Source organism: Solea senegalensis, linkage group LG3, assembly GCF_019176455.1.
Source record: "Solea senegalensis isolate Sse05_10M linkage group LG3, IFAPA_SoseM_1, whole genome shotgun sequence".
NCBI lineage: Eukaryota > Metazoa > Chordata > Actinopteri > Pleuronectiformes > Soleidae > Solea > Solea senegalensis.
The window spans coordinates 15947916-15966450 of record NC_058023.1 but is presented as its reverse complement, the minus strand read 5'-3'; the positions used below and the strand labels follow the sequence as shown (position 1 = coordinate 15966450).

Here is an 18535-nt window from a genome sequence, read left to right as displayed (position 1 = left end):
TTAACCAAGACTCAACGTGTAATGTGATTTTCTGTCAACAATTACTTTAACATTAGTGTGAGAAGGAGTGTTGTTTTTACAAAGGAAATCTGGATTTAAAACAAAATTGTTTTAAAGACAAGAGAAAAGTATTTCATTTATATATTGTTACATTAATAGTGTAATAAATGCTGTTAATGTTAAGATGTAAACCTAAATACGGTGTGTGTGTGCGTGTGTATGTGTGTTTCAGATCATACACACCTAATCCAAACCTGTATAATTAGCGAACATAATCGGTGCTGCTACTGTAGCACACATTTAATATTGTTGTTCTACATTTAGTATTAGTTACAGATTGTATTTCTCTTTTGTAATGAGCCGTATATAAAAAAAAATGTATGCAATATATGTGAGGCACTAATTCTTAGGGTTTTTGTGTGTTTGTGTGCCTTCAGCAGGGTATTTAGCTGTGATTTCAGCAAGGCTGCCAAAAACTAACACATGTGACCATTGACCTCACGGAGCCTTTGTTCACACACACACACACACACACACACAGTGAAACAAACACAGACACACGAGTGTGAGCTTCCACCTACCGTCCTGGACATAGTACGCTAGAAACAAGTCCAGCTCCTTGACCGATACTGTTATGTGGTGAGGCTGGACACAAAGTGCTGGGTTGGTGCAATGTGGAGACTTGACGAGGCGCTCGCCATCTGTACTTTCCAGAGGGATGCCTTTGAAGAGGATGACCATCACCAGGTCCAGGCGCCAAACTTTATCGGCCTGCCGCAAACAGTCAATCCGGCGCATCTTGCCCTTCTGGTCCGGGTTGGACAGCACACAGCACGCGTGCTTCTTGCCTGTCACACTGAGGACAAAGTCCTCCCGGTACTCCTGCCGAATGTCCTTACGCAGCTTGGCCAGCAGCCTGGACGCCCACTTCTGCTTCACCTCGGGCTTCTCGCTCAGAAGCTCGTCCTTCACCGCGCGCTCCTCGTCCTTGGACATCCGCTTCTCGTGCTTTTTGAAGTACTTGCGTTTTCTGGCCTGGAGGTTGAACCACGTGTAGGCAATGGCACGGACGTGAGGGAGAAGTGCCTCAATGAAGGGATGAAATTCATCCTGCAAGGGGAAACAGAGAGAGACGGGAAAGAAGGAAAGAAAAACATGATCAGAAACTCGTGTCGTCAAGAAAACAGAATGAAGAAATATAGGTTTAGTCAGCTACTAATCCATAGCAGAAGGGAAAGCAGACCACGAATCAACAATTCCTCATAATCAGGCACATCATATCTTATTGTCTGTTTCAGCAGCACTCATTTTTACCATTTTAGATGTATCTGTGTGTGCTGCAGCTATGACAAGGAAATTCCACTGTTTATATCAACTGCCAGCACGACAATAGCACCAAGCCTAGTAACTGAATGCACTCGTGTCTCAGCTCTCATTTCCCGAGCATGTTGTGAGTGGGAACTCCTGAGCATGCGCCCCGTGCAGTTGCATTTCTCTGATCAAACTATTTCCATGAACATAGGAGGGTGGAGGACAGGTTTGTGGGGCAAAGCGGGTTGCAATCACTATATATGACCTTATATATGGGAGTTTCCTGTTCTGCGAGGACATTACAAAGGGCGTCGTAAACACAGTATGTACGAAATGTATCAATGCAAGCCGTGGAGGAGGAAATCAGCGCATGAAACGAAGCGGTTGCGTGAAAGGTGTTTGCACGGGTTAAATTAGGACTCGCTTAGAAGTTTGTGCCAAATCCTTTCAAGCATTACGGTTAACACACACACACATATAAAAAGACACTTGCCCTGCTTCATTCCTTACACCTGAGGTCACACAGTGATATTAACGTCACCTAAAATGTTTCCTCTCCTTTTTAATTAAATCATTCTTGAAACGTATTCAACTGATACACGGTCAGATATTTAAATTAATATTTTTAACAATATTTTACATTATTTATTTATTATTATTATTTATTATTTACATATTTTGTCTACTCCACATTAAATCTGAAAATGAAAAACAACTGCAAATACTAAGCTGCGCAAATCTATACATATATACATACATGCTGAATTATATATATATATATATATACAGTATGTGTATATATATGTACATATATATACATAACTTCAGCTGAACACATGACAGAGTTTCTCTTGAGAAAATAAACTCTTTTTTTCTACGGTAACACAGCACTCACAGGCCTACAAGCTTTCACATCAATAACACTGGAGTAATTCTTAAGCAAATTATAGTAATCTCTTAAAGCTTGTCCTCTGTACATGTAGGAATGTACCGGACGGTGTGAGTGATTTAGGAGTCGTCAGAAATTACAGCAGCTGCGGGATAAGTTCAAACATTAAGTTATCTTTGTTTTAGGTCGTTAAAATGTCAAATCTAATAAGTGTGCACTGCCCCCCTGTTTTTTGTTTTTTTTTCCAGGGAGCTTTTGTGGAGTTAAAACCACATATTGTTCTTTTTTGAATGCAGCCAGGCGGCGAGGGAAACCACAGAAATCCACTCCCTATCTGTGTGAGCGCTGCTGCTGCTCTGACAAGACACATTTGCACTTAAGGGCCAATAAAAATCTGCTCCACTGTAACAAAGTTAAACATACTAATATTTCTTATAGATACGGCAAGGGCATATGCTTTTATCTCTTTTCTTTGTTAAAATGTATTATATTAACTATGGATCCTATGAGTCTTTTAAAGATGTACAAATTCAGAACTCATTTTACTGTCAGCTCCTCAATAAAGTCACCAGTTAAAGCAGTAAATGTGATGTGCAGCAACTCTGACTGAAATCCTTTTTCACGTCTAGTTTCCTGTTCAAAAAACACTTTAAATATTCTGTTAATTTTTTTTTCCTCTTCCTCCCTCCCCCTAACCTCCTTTAACTTCAACCAGTCCACAGCCAAATGCTGTAAAGATAAATGACTTGGCCAGGGCCCTGTGCAGTGCACTTCAGCTGAGGCCATAAAAGCACAATCCTCTTAAGTACAAACTAAACCACATCTCAGTCAATCACTTACTTATGCCAAGTAAAATATAAACAGTAAAACTGACTCAGCCAAAACAGTCAGCTCCTCTGTGCAGCCCTGAATCAGCCTTATCGCGTGTTTGATCTTCCTTTTCAGTGAAAGTGGCTTTATCCTCCTTCAGCCTCACTGCCCCCAAAATATAAGTTTTCCCTCAACAAATAAAAATATACACGTGAAAAATAAACGGCTCAAGCCAGGCATTGAGAGTGTGCGTGAGGTTATTAGAGGACGCAAATACTGCGCTAATTGTACAGAAATCCTTAAATGGCATCTTTACGCACAACTTTACGCACAAAAAGCGCATAAGTATTAGGACACTATTGACTTTTTGCGTATATAGGACTGTTTAAATTTATTTTTCTTAAAAATGTTTGGACACTGGTTGAAATCTGAAAATCTCCAAAATTAGAAAGTTGAAATCACAACAGTTAAGGTGCTGAATGTGGAGTAATATACACTTAAACGTGCTGCAATTACGCACAGCATGCTCATTAAATGTATATATTTAAAAATAATAATAACAAAAATGATAATCATAATAATAATAAATAAATAAATGAAGAGACACAAATACCTGAGTAAGACAAATTGGAGAGTACATGGTGAGACGGCTACACACAAAGTGACTGCGCTTGGAATGATTCCTCTGATCACTTTATCGCGCCATTCCTGGACCGATGTAAGAGAGTGTGGAGCAGCTATCCGCGTAAAAGCCAAAAAGGGATTATTATTATCCAAAGGGCATCCGTGAATGTTTGCGATCCAAAGATTGTCAGCTCCGCTGAGAGAAAAAAATAAATTTTTACGCAGGAGATTATAATTTGTAATTTCTTTTTTTTTTTTAAAGTTGGCACGCAGACTGTGCGTTCTCCTCTGATGTGCGCGGCTCTTTGCCCGTGTCGCTGCAGCGGTATCTGGTTCAAGAGAGCATGGTGGTGCCGAGCGTGTGATGTTCACCGCTGCTCTCGCCAAACTTGATATGGAAATCGTCCGGTTCACCTTCGCTCCTGCGCGATTTCAGCAAATCAGACTCAACTTTTCCTCTCTTCTTTTTTGCTCTCTCTCTCGCTCTCTCTCTCTCTCTCTCTGTCTCTCTGTCTCTCGCGCGCGCGCTCGCTCTCTCTCTCTCTCAGCCACGTAATTACACAGTCACACTCCTCCTCCAAACACACACACAAAGCTCCTATCTTCTATCCAGCACCTTCCTCTCCTGCTCGGCTGCATTGAAACACTACTAATTTACCCCCTCTCTCTCTCTGCGCGCGCGCACACACACACACACACAGCAGGAGCGAGACAGACAGACAGACAGACAGACAGACTCAGTCTGCAGCGCTCTTATTTCTAACAGCCTCGGGGACTTTGGACCGCAGCCTCGGCCACAGAATGACACGGAAATGCGGAAATTTCGCTCCGCAGATCTGGCAACCTTGTCGACAACATCACTTTAGACAATTCACTTCACCGTCTGAGTTGCGAAACTGTATAAAGGCTGCAAAAAAAGTTCCTCAGAATTAAATTAAGAACTCGTTTTTTTCATTATAGAGCCCAAAGGAGGATAATGGTGACAATAATGAATGTTTCATGTGTTTTGGGTTGTATTTCATGTCATGTTATGTCAGTAGTGATACAAATCAATAGAGATGTTAATGTAAAAAATGTATGTAAATGTAAAACAATAACTTTCTAAATTAAAGGACTGGAGGTTTAACACTGTTACACAGTGGCTGCAGAGTGTGCGTGCGTGTGTATGTGTAACAGAACTGTCAACAGTCCACACACAGTTCATTTGCCAAATTAAAGGGGAAATAATGGGATGTTAACACAGGCTGCGGGAGAATGTGTGCCAAGTTTACGGCACCTTTTGGCCCCCAAACCGTGCCACCGTTGTGGTCCGTGTTAAGTTAACCCACATTTCCCAGTCGCCAGGACAATTGTTATTATTATTAATGTTATCACAGAGATGTATCACAAACACTTAAAAAAAGAAAACAATAATAATCCTTGTTCACGTACCATTGCACTGTACTGCATTGATTAATAGGGAAATCCTGGAGTCTGGTTGAAACACTCAAGCCGGTAGCTTCACATTTCTCACGTTCAACTTTGTGCTTTTTTCTCTCTTGCGGAGCTCGCAAAAAAGGGGGGAAAAAAGTCAACACCGGAAGACAATTCTTGGCAGATATCGGTGAAAAGAAGTTGGGAGCACCTCGCGCCTTTTCTCTTTTTTCTTGTCTTCCTTCCTCTTCGACTCTTACGTTTTTTTGGATCGGTTTTTTGGGGTTGTTCAGCAGAGTTGAACGTGATCCAGAAGAGGCTGAGTTTTCGGCACAGGGTTTGTCTCCGCCTTCACTTTCACTGTCTGACTGACTGACGCCCTCCGGCTCTGCTGCTGCCATCATAAAGCTAGACGTGCTTCAGAAACCTCAGCTTCCGGTTTGGTTTTTCTAAATAAAAGCCTCATTGACATTTCCTCACCATGAGTTCAGAAATGGAGGTCCGTTACACACTGCCAAGTCGTCAAAGGTCGAAATGTGTTGTAAATGTTAGGTATATATCAGTCTATATTTTAAAACAAAATACAAATAATGGTAAAAAAAAAAAAAAATATTTAAAAAAAATCAAAGATCCAGTATGTAACTGTAGAAGGGTTTAAATGGCAGAACTTTTCTGATGACCTCTCAAAGCTGCAGTTTTTGCACACAGCACACTGTCTTTAACACATCTTTTATACCCATTCACACGCTGCCGTCACAGCCATCGGGAGTGACACAGGTTTAAATGTCTTGCTCAAGGACAAAGAGCTAAGAATAGAACTGCTCACCCTCCAGCACCAAAGTCCAAAGGCAAAATCAGTGTTTTTAGGTTACAGGGACACAGGAGCTGCTGGTTATGCTGACTTTTCAAAAAAAAAAAAACAGTCAATTAGGGAATTCAAACATAGCTTCTTCCAACACAGAGGAGTTTCACAGGAGAATCTCCTGTGAGTCGTAATGTAAAATTGCTTATTTATCGCACAGAGAAAAAAGTATTATTGTAGACTTAAGCAGGTGTGGATTTTATCAGGCTATACATATTATCAGTGAAAGTTGGTTCATTCTGGATTATTCATTGTCCTATATTGACCTTATTCAAGAACCACTGGCCTCTGCACAAAATCTTAGTGTGACTTCAACCCACATCAATAAATGTTTCTAATGCCTATTACTTATACTGAAATAACACATTTGTTATAAGTGGACCTCTTATTGTGAATATTCCCTGCCAATGTACATGACTCCACGATGTTGCTGTGTCTCTGTAGCTTGATGGAGAATCCTTTTTTTTGCAATAGTGTCTGTATTCTTGCCTCTCATTGGCCCGCAGCACTGGCCCCAGGACTCTGCACTCTGGGCCCCTCATTTCCTGCTCCTCAAACATGCTGGACAGTAAGTGCTGAATAACCTTGCAGTCACTGACTGTTGCTCTATATGATTCAGCATGGTAATAATAATAATAATAATGATCACTTTTTGAAATATTCCCTATAGTGACACAGGCACTAAAAGTAATTCAAAGTGATCAGTCAAACATTGCTGTTATTACAGTATTATATCAGTGTTCATTAAGGAATAAGAGTAATTGTCTTTATGTGAGGCACTTCTCAAGGTTAAGTGCTTTCCACATGAAACCATTTACAGAGTAACAATTAAAAAACATTAAGTCTGTAATGGTGGCAATAACAATAACATCAGCAATGGTAAGCAATGTTGTAATAATAGCTGTCGTCGTATACTGTGTGCGTAGTGTGGTGCTAATGGTGAGACGGTTGCTAGAGCGTTTGAAGGATGAGGTATTTACAAAGGGTTAACCTTGGATGATCATTCATTGGGTGTCTTGTGTGCCAGCACAGCAACAATAGAGGATGTGAGTGAAGTGTGAGTGAAGTGAAAGAGATTTCCCTGCACTTTCATCACCACGATCATGATGGAAATGTCAGGCGCATCTTTACAGCCAGTCTGTGTTTTCACTTCTCCAAATAATTAAGCTGAGAGCATCCGTTTGCAGTCCAAATGATTAGAAGATGCAGTCAGTGGCGTGCGCAGACATTTGGAGGGGCAGGGCACGCACACTGGTGGGGCAGTCACCACCAGTATATCATTTCCCACATTCTCACACACCTTCACATTTCTATACAGGGACATCCTGTACAATACAGCATCACTTTCTGTCACTGAGATGGGCTTTTCCTATACAGTGCCAAATATCATTTCCTCTAAGGATGTCATGTAGGGGCAGTGGGGAACTTCATAACAGCACCCGTAGGAAACAAAGTTGCAAGAGCATCTTGTTGACCACTACATCACTTTTCTCTCCTTTAGAAACAATCCTTTTTTTTTTTTACTTTATATTATGATTTATGCTTTAGAGGCACTCATCAGTGATGATTTCAAGTGATAAGTTGGGTCTAATACTGCTGCTGTGCCGGCAAATCTTTTGCTGGTTCTGTGGCCTCCTCCAAACTACTGACTCAAATAAAACATAAATAATCTGTATGATTAAAAACACTCATTTAGAGTCAAACTCGATAAAGTTTGAAAATCTTTGGCACTCACTTCACATTATCAAGTGTTTTCGTTTTAGATGTTACTGTAGATTTCCTTTGTTTCACTTTGTATTTATTGTTGGTGGGTTAGATCTCGTGAGCGGCTAAATCATTATCTCGAAACACTTGACTCTCTTTAGTCCCTCTGCTTCCACTTATCCAGTAGCTATTATACTGTACGGTAACAGTCTAATGATGCACGTGTAGGTTCATCCCACTGAACGTGGATCTACCGCCCCCATGTGGCTACACACACAACTGCAAGTTGCTTGTTTGACACCCACGGCAGAGTGATTAAAACTGATGTCCTGTACATGTTGTTCTGCTTTTAAAATCTTTTCATTTATTCATTTATTTATTATTTCAGCACAAATTATGAAATTACAGATTATTACGTTTAATTACATTAGACATTTCACAGCCACATGCCACGTTGAAACCACCAGGCAACAAAATCATTTTGAAGTTTTTATATTTGAGTGCAAATGGTCATAATAAGAGGTGAAAATAATAGAATCAGTTATTAACACAACTGAATGTATGCATGAAATGGGTGCCACCATACAATAATGGTCAATACTGGTGTCATTTAAGATAATAATCTTCCACTTATTTTGATGAAAGTACAGCAGTCAGTGCTCCTGTTACTGCCATGCTCTGCTTGCAGTGAAACAGTACTGTATGTGCCTCTTTACGGTTTCCACTTGTAATTCAACAGCAACAGTGTAGGAGCTTCGCAGTGTGTGATGCCATTTCCTTTCATTGCTTCATTTCCTATGGGCTTTTCAAAAAACGGCTATAAGACGAGCAGATCAGCTCATCTCAACTAAATCCCTCAGGATTCTAACCTTGACGTGACCTTTTCATGAACTGCCATGTCTGCCTGTACTTCATATCAAGTTCTGCCTCGCCTGGTGCTCCTGAAAATGCCTCCTGCATGAATTCTGAAAAGCACTGAGGGTGTTTTATATCTACATATATATATACGGGGGTGGAGTGGCTCAGTGGTTAAGACCCTACCCTGTGTGTGAAAGACATCATGGTCGCAAGTTCGATCCCACCCCTGGCCGATTGTACTTAATTCCATTGTAAGTCGCTTTGGATAAAAGCGTCTCCTAAATGACATGTAATATCTATATATAAATGATGGGATTAATTAGCTTTAAATATCAGTAGTGATTTATTTTCCGTTATTAAGGGTCCAGTATGTAAGATTTAGATGAGATTATTCCTCCTTGGCACAAATGGAATATAAAATAAATGTGTAATGCTTTTTAAAAGCAGAACTCTGCAAGTCTGGTCGCATTTTTGGCTTTTTCTCTACACAGCGCCCCCTATAGATCCGGAGTACACGTTTTGATGCCTTGCTCTTACAGAAAAGCCGTTATCTGCCCAGGGGGTGTATGTGTAGTGCCGTGAAGCATTAGGGTTTTTTTTTCATGAGACCTCCTGATTCTGACAACTCTGGCTCGGCGACCCTTTATCTTGCAAGGCTAGATTTCCACATACAAACAGTAGGGGGAGTGTCGACCGCCCCCAATCTCCCCACAACAAGAACATCACAATGACTTTGAAGCTGTTAAATTGAGGTAAAAATCCTGCGTAGTCCCGTGTTAAGAGTGGACAATCACCTGAAAGTATGAATTCCATCAGAGAGAGTCTTTTATATTTACACCAGGGGTGGGTCTTCTCTATTGAGGCCACCATGTTGGACCACCATGTTTTTAATGAACAAACTAAGCACCTTTTCCTACATTTGACCCAGATGTAGAAGGAGACAACATATAAACTGCAGTACACTTGCCAGAAATCACATGACAGCGTCGTCTGTCTTCAGACAGCACAGCGGCCACCAATGCCCGATATAATTTGTATTTTCTGTGACTTACGGGTCAACAGGAAACTCATTCAATACGGACTAATTATAGAGAGATACAGCGCCACCTACGGAGGCGGAGTCAGACATACACAGCCAATAACTTGATTTTCTCCTCCACATGTATACTCAGACTCGGCAAGTTGCCTGTCTTAAACTAAGTGTCTATATCTATCATTTTTAAAGTTTTCTTTTCAACTGAGGTGGTTTCATGTTGTTTATGCTTTAATAAAATTTAGTAAAAGTTTTGTTTTTGTATTTTTGTAACTGCAGAGTTACACTTTTCTGTATCTGTGTTGGACCCACTTGAAAATGATATGATGCATCTTGAAGCGTTTAGAATTAGTTGTTTATTAGTGATAGTGAATTGGACCTCTACATTTGACCCTTTTTACACACCAGAAGTGCACACACAAATCGCACTTGTCTGTACCTGGGGAGCAATGGGGGTGAGTAGTAGTGGTCTTTCTTTTGAAATAAGATTATTATTGCCTTGTGCAGGGGTGCCCCAGCCTTTGACCTGTCCTAGGACAACCCTCCAGTTACAAGCTCAATTCATTTCCTCTTGGCCACATGCTGAATTTATCTAACTAAAGACATTTTCATGACATGTTTAGAATCAAATTCCCACGTTGCTGCCATGCATGTGAGTTTCAGGTTCCCTGAGAAGCTCACATGCAGTGACACAGACAGACAAACAAACTAGAGTTCCTGCCCTGACGATGGAGCACAATAAAAGCACGCCTGTAGTCCCACAAGTAAATAAATATTCAGAATGAAATGTCAGCCCGTGTTGGCTCTTCAGCATGGGAAAGGCGCGGGCTGAACAAGGGCTCTTTGTCTTTGTTTGATACTATCAAATCAACAGTGCAGAGAGCTCAGAGAGAGAGGTGAACGTGAGGAATACTCTTATTCTGAAGGCACTTCACTCATTCATAAAAGTCTCTGTCTCATCACACTGTATGTACTCGTCAGTTTTGATCAGCCCTGAACCTTTGTTATTTGTAAGCAAGTTAAAGTATCGCTGGGTTTGAAACCGATAAATTCCATGAATATAATTACAATTTAAGGCACAGGGTGTAAAATTTAGCAACATTTATTGGTGAAGTTGCCTTCATTTGGCATAAATACGCAAAAGAACTTAGAACTTAGAAAAATGTGGGGGTCCAAAATGACGGCCACCGTATCATAACTTTCTGCCAAATGAAAATGACATACTTTTATGCTTTTTATGTTGATTTTGCTCTTTTAAATTAATGTTCTTATGTTTATTTTCAGTTTTTTTTCACACCAATGACTGCATATAATGTGCATCTGTTATAATTCCTATTTGTTGTATATAATTCTGAAAGTACATGTTTTTTATCTAAATGTGCATCTCTTCTATTTTAGTAACAAAACCCTCTTCATCCCTGGGAATTGATCAAATCTTTATTCATATATTCTGTTCTGTTTGCACAATGATGAGAAGGAAGAAAATAAAGAACTCCACTTACCATCCACCACGTCCTGGCTGAGACGTCATAGCAAAGCTGCCACTTGATGGATCTCTCCGTCAGTCTCCCAGCCATCACTGAACTCTCACTGTGTCCCAGCTGAAGATGAGAAACCCAGTCAGACGGGCATCAGTGGAGGCAAGTGAACAACTCAACCACAACAACAACGCATGATCAGGGTAAAAGAAAAGAATCAGCAGCAGCTTGACCGGGGACCATGAACCTGACTGTGGTAATTACGAGAGCCGTGACCCTGCAGCCATCACCACCCCCCTCCCACACTGACCTCCTCCCCCTCGCCCCCACCTCACCCCTCCCCTCTCTCCTGTTCCTACGCTTGTTGTACATACAACGTTCCTGACGACTTGGAGATGAGTTGCAACAACAGCATGAAAATACAGTCTTTTTTTTGTCAAATGAGATTCTGTGCCAAACTACATCCCCGTCTCCCTGAACATTCAAATTCAAAACTGATTTTGTGAGTCAAACCTTTTGGCCTGTGCTGAATGATTCGGTGATTCAGAGAAGCTGCAGGCGGCATGGCTTTAATATCTCTGAACTAGGTACATTTACGACACACAGAGATCCCGTTGACTAAAATGCAGTGGGAAATTTACTTCAGGCTGCCATATGTAACTTTTAAATATAAACAAATGTCTGTTCCATTAAAACCAATGCCGCCCAGCACACGGGAGGTGAAGTGAGCAACAACGTTTCAGAAGTTAATAGTACTGCAAAAAAAGAAAAGAAAAAAGAAGAAGCTCCTAGTTTAACAGATTGACAGGATAAATTCTTGCCCCGCCCACCCTTCCCCTGCAATCCTGTTGTTTACACACTCAGGGGCCGTTCAGGTGAATCCGCTGAAGTTTTTTTTTATCGTATCTGCATTTCATCCATATAGAAACAATATGCTGCTTTGGAGAAACGAAGATTTCATAGTACCACGAGATTGTCTGTATATTTTGCTTGATGACAACTTTTATTTTCTTTCCTTAGTCACCCTGGCTTTCTTCAGTCTGTCTCTGTTTCTAAAGCTTTATTTAAGAAAAACAAAAAAAAAACAAAAAACAACTTCGTACATAATGCCAACTTCTCTGGTTTTGGTGTATTTCTGTAGTAGCACTATAGTAGTGCCACGTACAGGCCAGGTATATGCACTGCAGTGTTGAGAGTCGTTTGGGCCGTGGACGATAAACCAACGAAAAAACCACAAAGGAAAAGATTCGAGTTTACATTACGTTACATCACACCAAAAGTTGTGTACCTCAGTTTTAAAGGATCATATAATGGAGCTTGGTTTTAGAGGTGGCCCAGTCAGGACTTTTGCTTTCGATCTCCTCTCAGTGTCGGGATTTTCTCCGGAGCTCACTGTAGTCTGATCCATGCATTGAGACCTTTGGCGTGTCCATGCAAATGTTATCTGAACGTCTGATGAAAGGAGCTTTTATCTCCTGCCACATTCCAATCCTTCTCACTGAGGCCGCTCAGTGGCAGCTGGATTTCCCCACGGTCACAGTGGGTGGACTGAGCAACAGATACTTTGCATTAGTTACAACAACAAAAAAACATTTAAATGAAACAATGACCGAATTTGAACACTGTATTTTATTATGTATGTATGTATGCATTTGTGTGCATATGTAGTCCCGACAACAAAACCTTGCAGCTGATTGTTTCGTGGAGCTGCTTCAAATAAGTACCTGCTCAGGGTTGACATTTTCATTGCACCTGACTTTAATAAAGCACTGATTAGACATCTAATTAACGGCTGGGTAATTTAATTGGCTCTTAAGTGCAGGGAGGAAACAAGAGGCACTCCATAGGCAGCGTGAAATATTATGACTCAGAGCAGGCACATCATCCTTTCACTCTTGGGGGAATGTGGGACCACAAGGTTTCATTGAGTGCCATGGCTTTGATTATCAGAGGGCAAGGCAGACTCAGTGTGCTTTACATAAAAAACTAAACAGCACTTAAAAACATCGAAACACACAATTTGAACAAAACCCAGAGCATATAGTACAAAAAATATAGAGAGAGAGACAGAACGCTAAGAGTGAGACTGAAATAGAGTATAAAATATGACAGTGCAGCATCAAAAGAGGTTTTGAGGCTTTTTGGAACAATTCCTACTTTAATTTAAGTGTGATTTAAAATATTATACCCAAACAAGGCTGATTATTTTGCCCATAGCACATACAGGGTACACCAAATAATATCCTGCAGTAATTTTCCTATAGTAAACATCTTCTTTTATTCTATTGATTGGGTTTTATTTGCTCTTTCTTGTACAATATGGTCTTTTTCAGGTTAATCTGTTTTCATATTTATTGATCATCGGCCATCTTTCAACCACTTTCTTGTCACTATGTTTGTGATGCACCAAAACACCAACGCAATCTTAATGTATTTTAGAACCTATTTGAACCACTAAAACAGATTCTGATTCTAAAACATTATTCAGCCCAATAAACATGCATGTTTAAAACAAATGAGATTGTCCAAAAAGCACTATATCAACTATATTATATTACGCATTATATGCATATGCATATATTATATTATGCTGCTCAGTCATAAACTATGTGCAGCATGTGTGCGGAAGTAAATCTCCAGAAACAGAAACAGAAGAAGCTTCACATCCACTCTGGTCTTCAGTTTAGTTTTAGAGACTTCCTAAAACTTGGGGGTAAATTATGTCTAAAGGGCCAATATTTTTCTATGCAAAGTCTAATCTAAACTATTCAACATTGTACAAAAATAGCACATTTAAGACATGTGTTAATGCCACAGAATGTTACTGGGGTCTTAAAACTGCTCTTTGACTCCTTGTATTCATCAACCGGTCCAGATATTAATGCCAGTGCTCCAGTTTTGTCCCACGGGCCACCAGTTGCTGACAACTGTCCTACAACTAAACTATTGACCATTTGGGGAAAAAGAATTTGCATTTCAAAAAATTTTAGCTCATGAAAAAAACAAACATTTCTGACACTATATTTAGCCATGAATTTGGAGAGAGGGCGATGTTTGGGGTCCGAGCACTCACACAACCACCTTATTGATTGCATCAGCTTGATATGATTAACTGTTTGCCGTTCAACCTTTAATTGGATTCTTTGAAAAACAATAGGTAAATGAAGGCGGCCATCAAAAACTGGTTTATTAATACTGGGCGGGAAAAAATAAAAAATTTAAAATCAAAATAAGTCAAAAGATACATTTCATAAATGTCCAGAGGTGTATGTGTCTTATTTGTGCACTCACTGTAAGGTATATTTTGGTGCTAGGGTTGACCCCTTATCACCATATCATAAAGGAAATATTGCCCATATGGGTTCAAATTAAAAAAAAAGATGATGCGTCCCATAATTTCTGCTTCAGTAGTAAATTTGATATGTTCTATCGTGTAGACTTAATCCATGTCTAGGCTTGGCAAAAATGGCAGCCAAGCCAATAACTCCAATCCTAGACAGGTAAACAGCCTTTTATTTAAGAGAGATTGCTGTTCCATAGCGTAGTGTATGTTGATCAAGCATGTGGCTAATTATTTCTTTTGTTCAGCCAGATGTCATAGACTGTAAAACTAGCAGGTGGTCACTTATTTAATTAGTTCAGCTGACCAACCAATTGCCAGAGATTAAGAGCACATTTAGCACAGGCTGCTGCAGACTGCTATTATCAAGAAGGGACTCCACAAAGTTCTATCAACAACAATGATGAAATGGACAAATGAAATGTCAATCCACAGGCACATTGAAATATACTGGGGTTTTATGCTTACAGTGCCATGCAAAAGTATTTGCCCCCTTACTGATTTCTTATTTTTCACACAGTTTGTCACACTTACAATTTAAACAAATTTAAATATTAGACAAAGTTAACCCAAGTAAACACAAAAAGCAGTTTTTAAGTGATGATTTTATCCAAACCAAATGTGAAAAAGTATTTGCCCCCCTGGTAAAATCATGACGTAACTGTGGTTAATCACATTTTTTGGAAAATTTCACTTCCCATACCCAGGTCTGGAAAAGGTTACAAATAATTTTCTAAAGCTTTGGGACTCCAGCGAATCACGGTGAGGACTATTATTCACAAATGGAGAAAACATGGAACAGTGGGGAACCTTCCCATGAGTGGCCAGCCGACAAGAATTACCCCAAGAGCGCAGCGACGACTCATCCAAGAGGTCACACAAGAACCCAGAACAACATCTAAAGAACTGCAGGCTTCACTTACCTCAGTTAAGGTCAGTGCTCATGACTCAGCCATAAGAAAGAGACTGGGCAAAAATGGCCTGCATGGCAGAGTTCCAAGTCAAAAACCACTGTTGGGCAAAAAGAACATGAAGGCTCTTCTCAATTTTGCCAAAAAACTCTCTTGAGAACATCTTTTGGGACAATATTCTGTGGAACAAAAGTTGAACTTTTCGAAGGTGTGTGTCCCGTTACATCTGGCGTTTCATAAAAAAAACATCATGTCAACAGTCAAACCGGACTTTAATCCAATTGGGATGCCTTAAAAAAGCAGGTAAAACAATTCTGCAAAGACAAGTGGGCCCAAATTCCTCCACAGCGATGTGAGAGACTCATTGCCAGTTATCGCAGTTGTTGCTGCTAACGGTGGCTTAGGTTAGGTGTAGGGGGAAATCACATCGGGCCATAGGTTTGGATAGTTTGTGTTCATTTAAAATCATCACTTAAAAACTGCATTTTGCTTTTACTTGGGTTATCATTGTCTAATATTTAAATTCCTTTGATATTCTGAAACATTTAAGTGTGACAAACGTGTAAAAAGATAAGAAATCAGGAAGGGGGCAAATACTTTTTCACGGTGTGTCACAATGAACTCCAGCGTAAATAATGTCTTTAACTATATTTTTTGCAAAAAAAGAAAAGGAAAGAGACTTAATATAAATGAGAAGCTCATAATCCTAGCCTTTTCAGGCCTTTTCAGGGAGCTACTCATTAATTGTAACATCTGAACTCAACACTGAGACACATAAATTACATTATGATATCCTTCTCTTAGGGGAAATGTATTTTGAATACAGAACTGGAAGGCCTGTGTTCACAACTTTAAATAGTACTTCTAATGTTTTTAGATACACAATATCTGGACATTTTAAAAAAGGTTATTAAAAGGTTTTGAATGGCATTTATCATCTGGGACATGATAACATCATTTCTGGATTACCACTACAGATGAACCAATTCATCAATGTCCTTTAAACCGTAAATGATGAGCCACTTTAGTTTTCCAGATGACTGTGTGTGTGTGAATGTAATCTAAACTTTGGGCCCCGCATGTTTCAGCAAAAATGATTTCTAGCACTATGACAGTGAAAGCAATGACATCACATCCTCCTTCCCTCTCTCAGTTCTAGCACTACCTGGCTCTACGAGACTTGACTTTACTCAGTTACTTACTGCTACATAACAACTCGTCAACAAAACTGCTGTGACGTTGTTTTATATGCAACACAAATGTTATATGTTATATTGACTTTTTAGACATTTCTTTGCGAAATGCTGGAGAATTTCTTCAGGATTTTTAAGACTTTTTAACTGATGTGTCGGATTTCATGCTCATGACCATTCAGTGGCTGGCAGTACTGTATCTGTCACCTGTGAAAAGTCTGTAGCTGACTTTGCTCGACCTATTTAAACCACCGTATTTTAACCTGTTAGTGTTACTTCGACAGCTCTATATTTTCTCAGGTGGTACTTAATATAAAAAAGTTTTAAAAGTTTGAAGACCCCCCCCCCATTTCTTTGGGGCCCTACGCATTTACCTGGTATGCTTGTCCTGACCTTCAAGCTGAAACACATAAAGTTATAAAAGGAGAAAAGAATAAGATCAGACCTAGTCATCAAATTTATTAGAATATGAATGCCTGTACAATATTTTATGTAATCACAATTAACAGTAAGTATAACCCAATAATGTAAATTATTATTAATATTTGTAATCTTATTGTCTTTCCCAAACATTAGGCCTTAATTGTAACATCACATTTCTGCAAAATGACTTCCAGCACCAGTCGGTGATGTGGTTATGAAAATAATAACATCAAGGTTCACTGCAGCCAACCTTTAAGCTACAACACAGCAAGTTGAAAAATTGAGAAAAGAATAAGTTAAGACCTATTCTGAATCCAATTTATTGGAATATGAATGTCTGTACAATATTTGATGTCATCACAATTAACACACTTACGGTACCGTTAAATGTAAAGTAATTCATTCTTGTTTTAACAGGATTTCAATACATTAAGAAATAAATAACATACAGTGTTTGTGGTGCATTAATTAAGCTCACAAAACATAACTGCTCCAGTGCTTGAATTTTAAAAATATATATATAGCTCCAAAAACACATGAAGAACTGTAGATTTGAAAAACAAAAAGAGAGAGATCCAAACAGAGAGCTCTGTGGGACACCAGTGAGTGAGCAGGCTTAACTGTTTCAACAAATTAATTTGATCCTTTCTGTTAGCACCTTGCTAACAATATAACAATATATGCTTTACATCTATGCACAGTAGCTACAGTCTTGGCTGAGGTTACTAATGTATGACAGTCAATCAACTCTGGTTATCACCGTTTAGTGAGTAGAAAGTGACACCCTTCTTCCCAGTATATACTTCAATCAGATTTGAACTGTTCTAACAATAAAGATGGTTTTATATATACAAACTCACAATGCTTATTGCTTTAAATAAAAAATACATACAGCACTGTGCAAAGGTTTCAGGCACCACCAGCTCTGTTGTTTTTTCTGTCCGTCAAAATCTGTGATCATTGGAATTTGGAATGAATTTGAATTGAATGGTCTCATATATTAGCGAGCTGGATTTACCAGTAACATTAATAGAGAACAATTGTAAATTGTAAACAACAAAAAACTGCATACATATTTTCTGGATGTGTTCCAGTAAAGTGAAATAGAAATAATTATCCTCTATTGTTGTTATAGCATTACTAAAACAATACATCTAATGGTGGCCTAAGACTTCTGCACAGTACTGTACATACGTATATATAGAGTGTGTATATACATATATATATACATATATATATATACACACAGTATATATATAGACATTCTGCACATGATGTCAGTCGTACCTCCTTCTTTTACTGACAACAATCAACCCAAATACCTGAATCTTAGAAACACACACATGCAAATGTGAAACATTTGACCAGGGCTGCAATGATTCTTTTCACAATTGATTATTCTGTCGATAATTTCTTTCAATAACTGTTTGTTGCATTTTATGCATCAGAAAATGAAAAATTGTCAATGACTTCTGAGCTGACAATGTTCAGCACATTGCTCGACTAGCATACTGGAAATTAGACATTTTTACTGTACAATTTTAGACAAATTTTAAATTACATGTCCCACATTTGCACTTTTTAATCGAAAAAAATTCTCTACTTTGAGATGTTCTCAAATGTCAAAAATGATTCAGTCTTAATGATTTCTTTGTCATATGAAGCAAAGAAACCAGAAATCAATCA

General features: G+C 39.1%; 1 protein-coding gene across 11 annotated transcripts in view; it reads right to left on the bottom strand.

Annotated features, from left to right (window-relative positions):
* The window catches only part of LOC122765846 (nuclear factor 1 B-type-like), a 75079-nt gene extending 64006 nt beyond the window's left edge, over positions 1-11073 (bottom strand). For 4 of the 11 annotated variants that reach the window (XM_044020290.1, XM_044020298.1, XM_044020299.1 and 1 more), the window contains exons 1-2: positions 11007-11073; positions 582-1110 (exon numbers count right to left, since the gene is read on the bottom strand). In XM_044020290.1, coding sequence (XP_043876225.1) covers positions 582-1110; positions 11007-11009 — 532 coding nt within the window. In that variant the 5' untranslated portion in view covers positions 11010-11073. Of the gene's footprint in view, positions 1-581; positions 1111-3623; positions 4137-5065; positions 5409-11006 lie in introns of those variants that run through there. The other 7 variants (XM_044020295.1, XM_044020296.1, XM_044020292.1 and 4 more) reach the window with 5 other exon arrangements.
* Positions 11074-18535: the final 7462 nt, after the last annotated feature.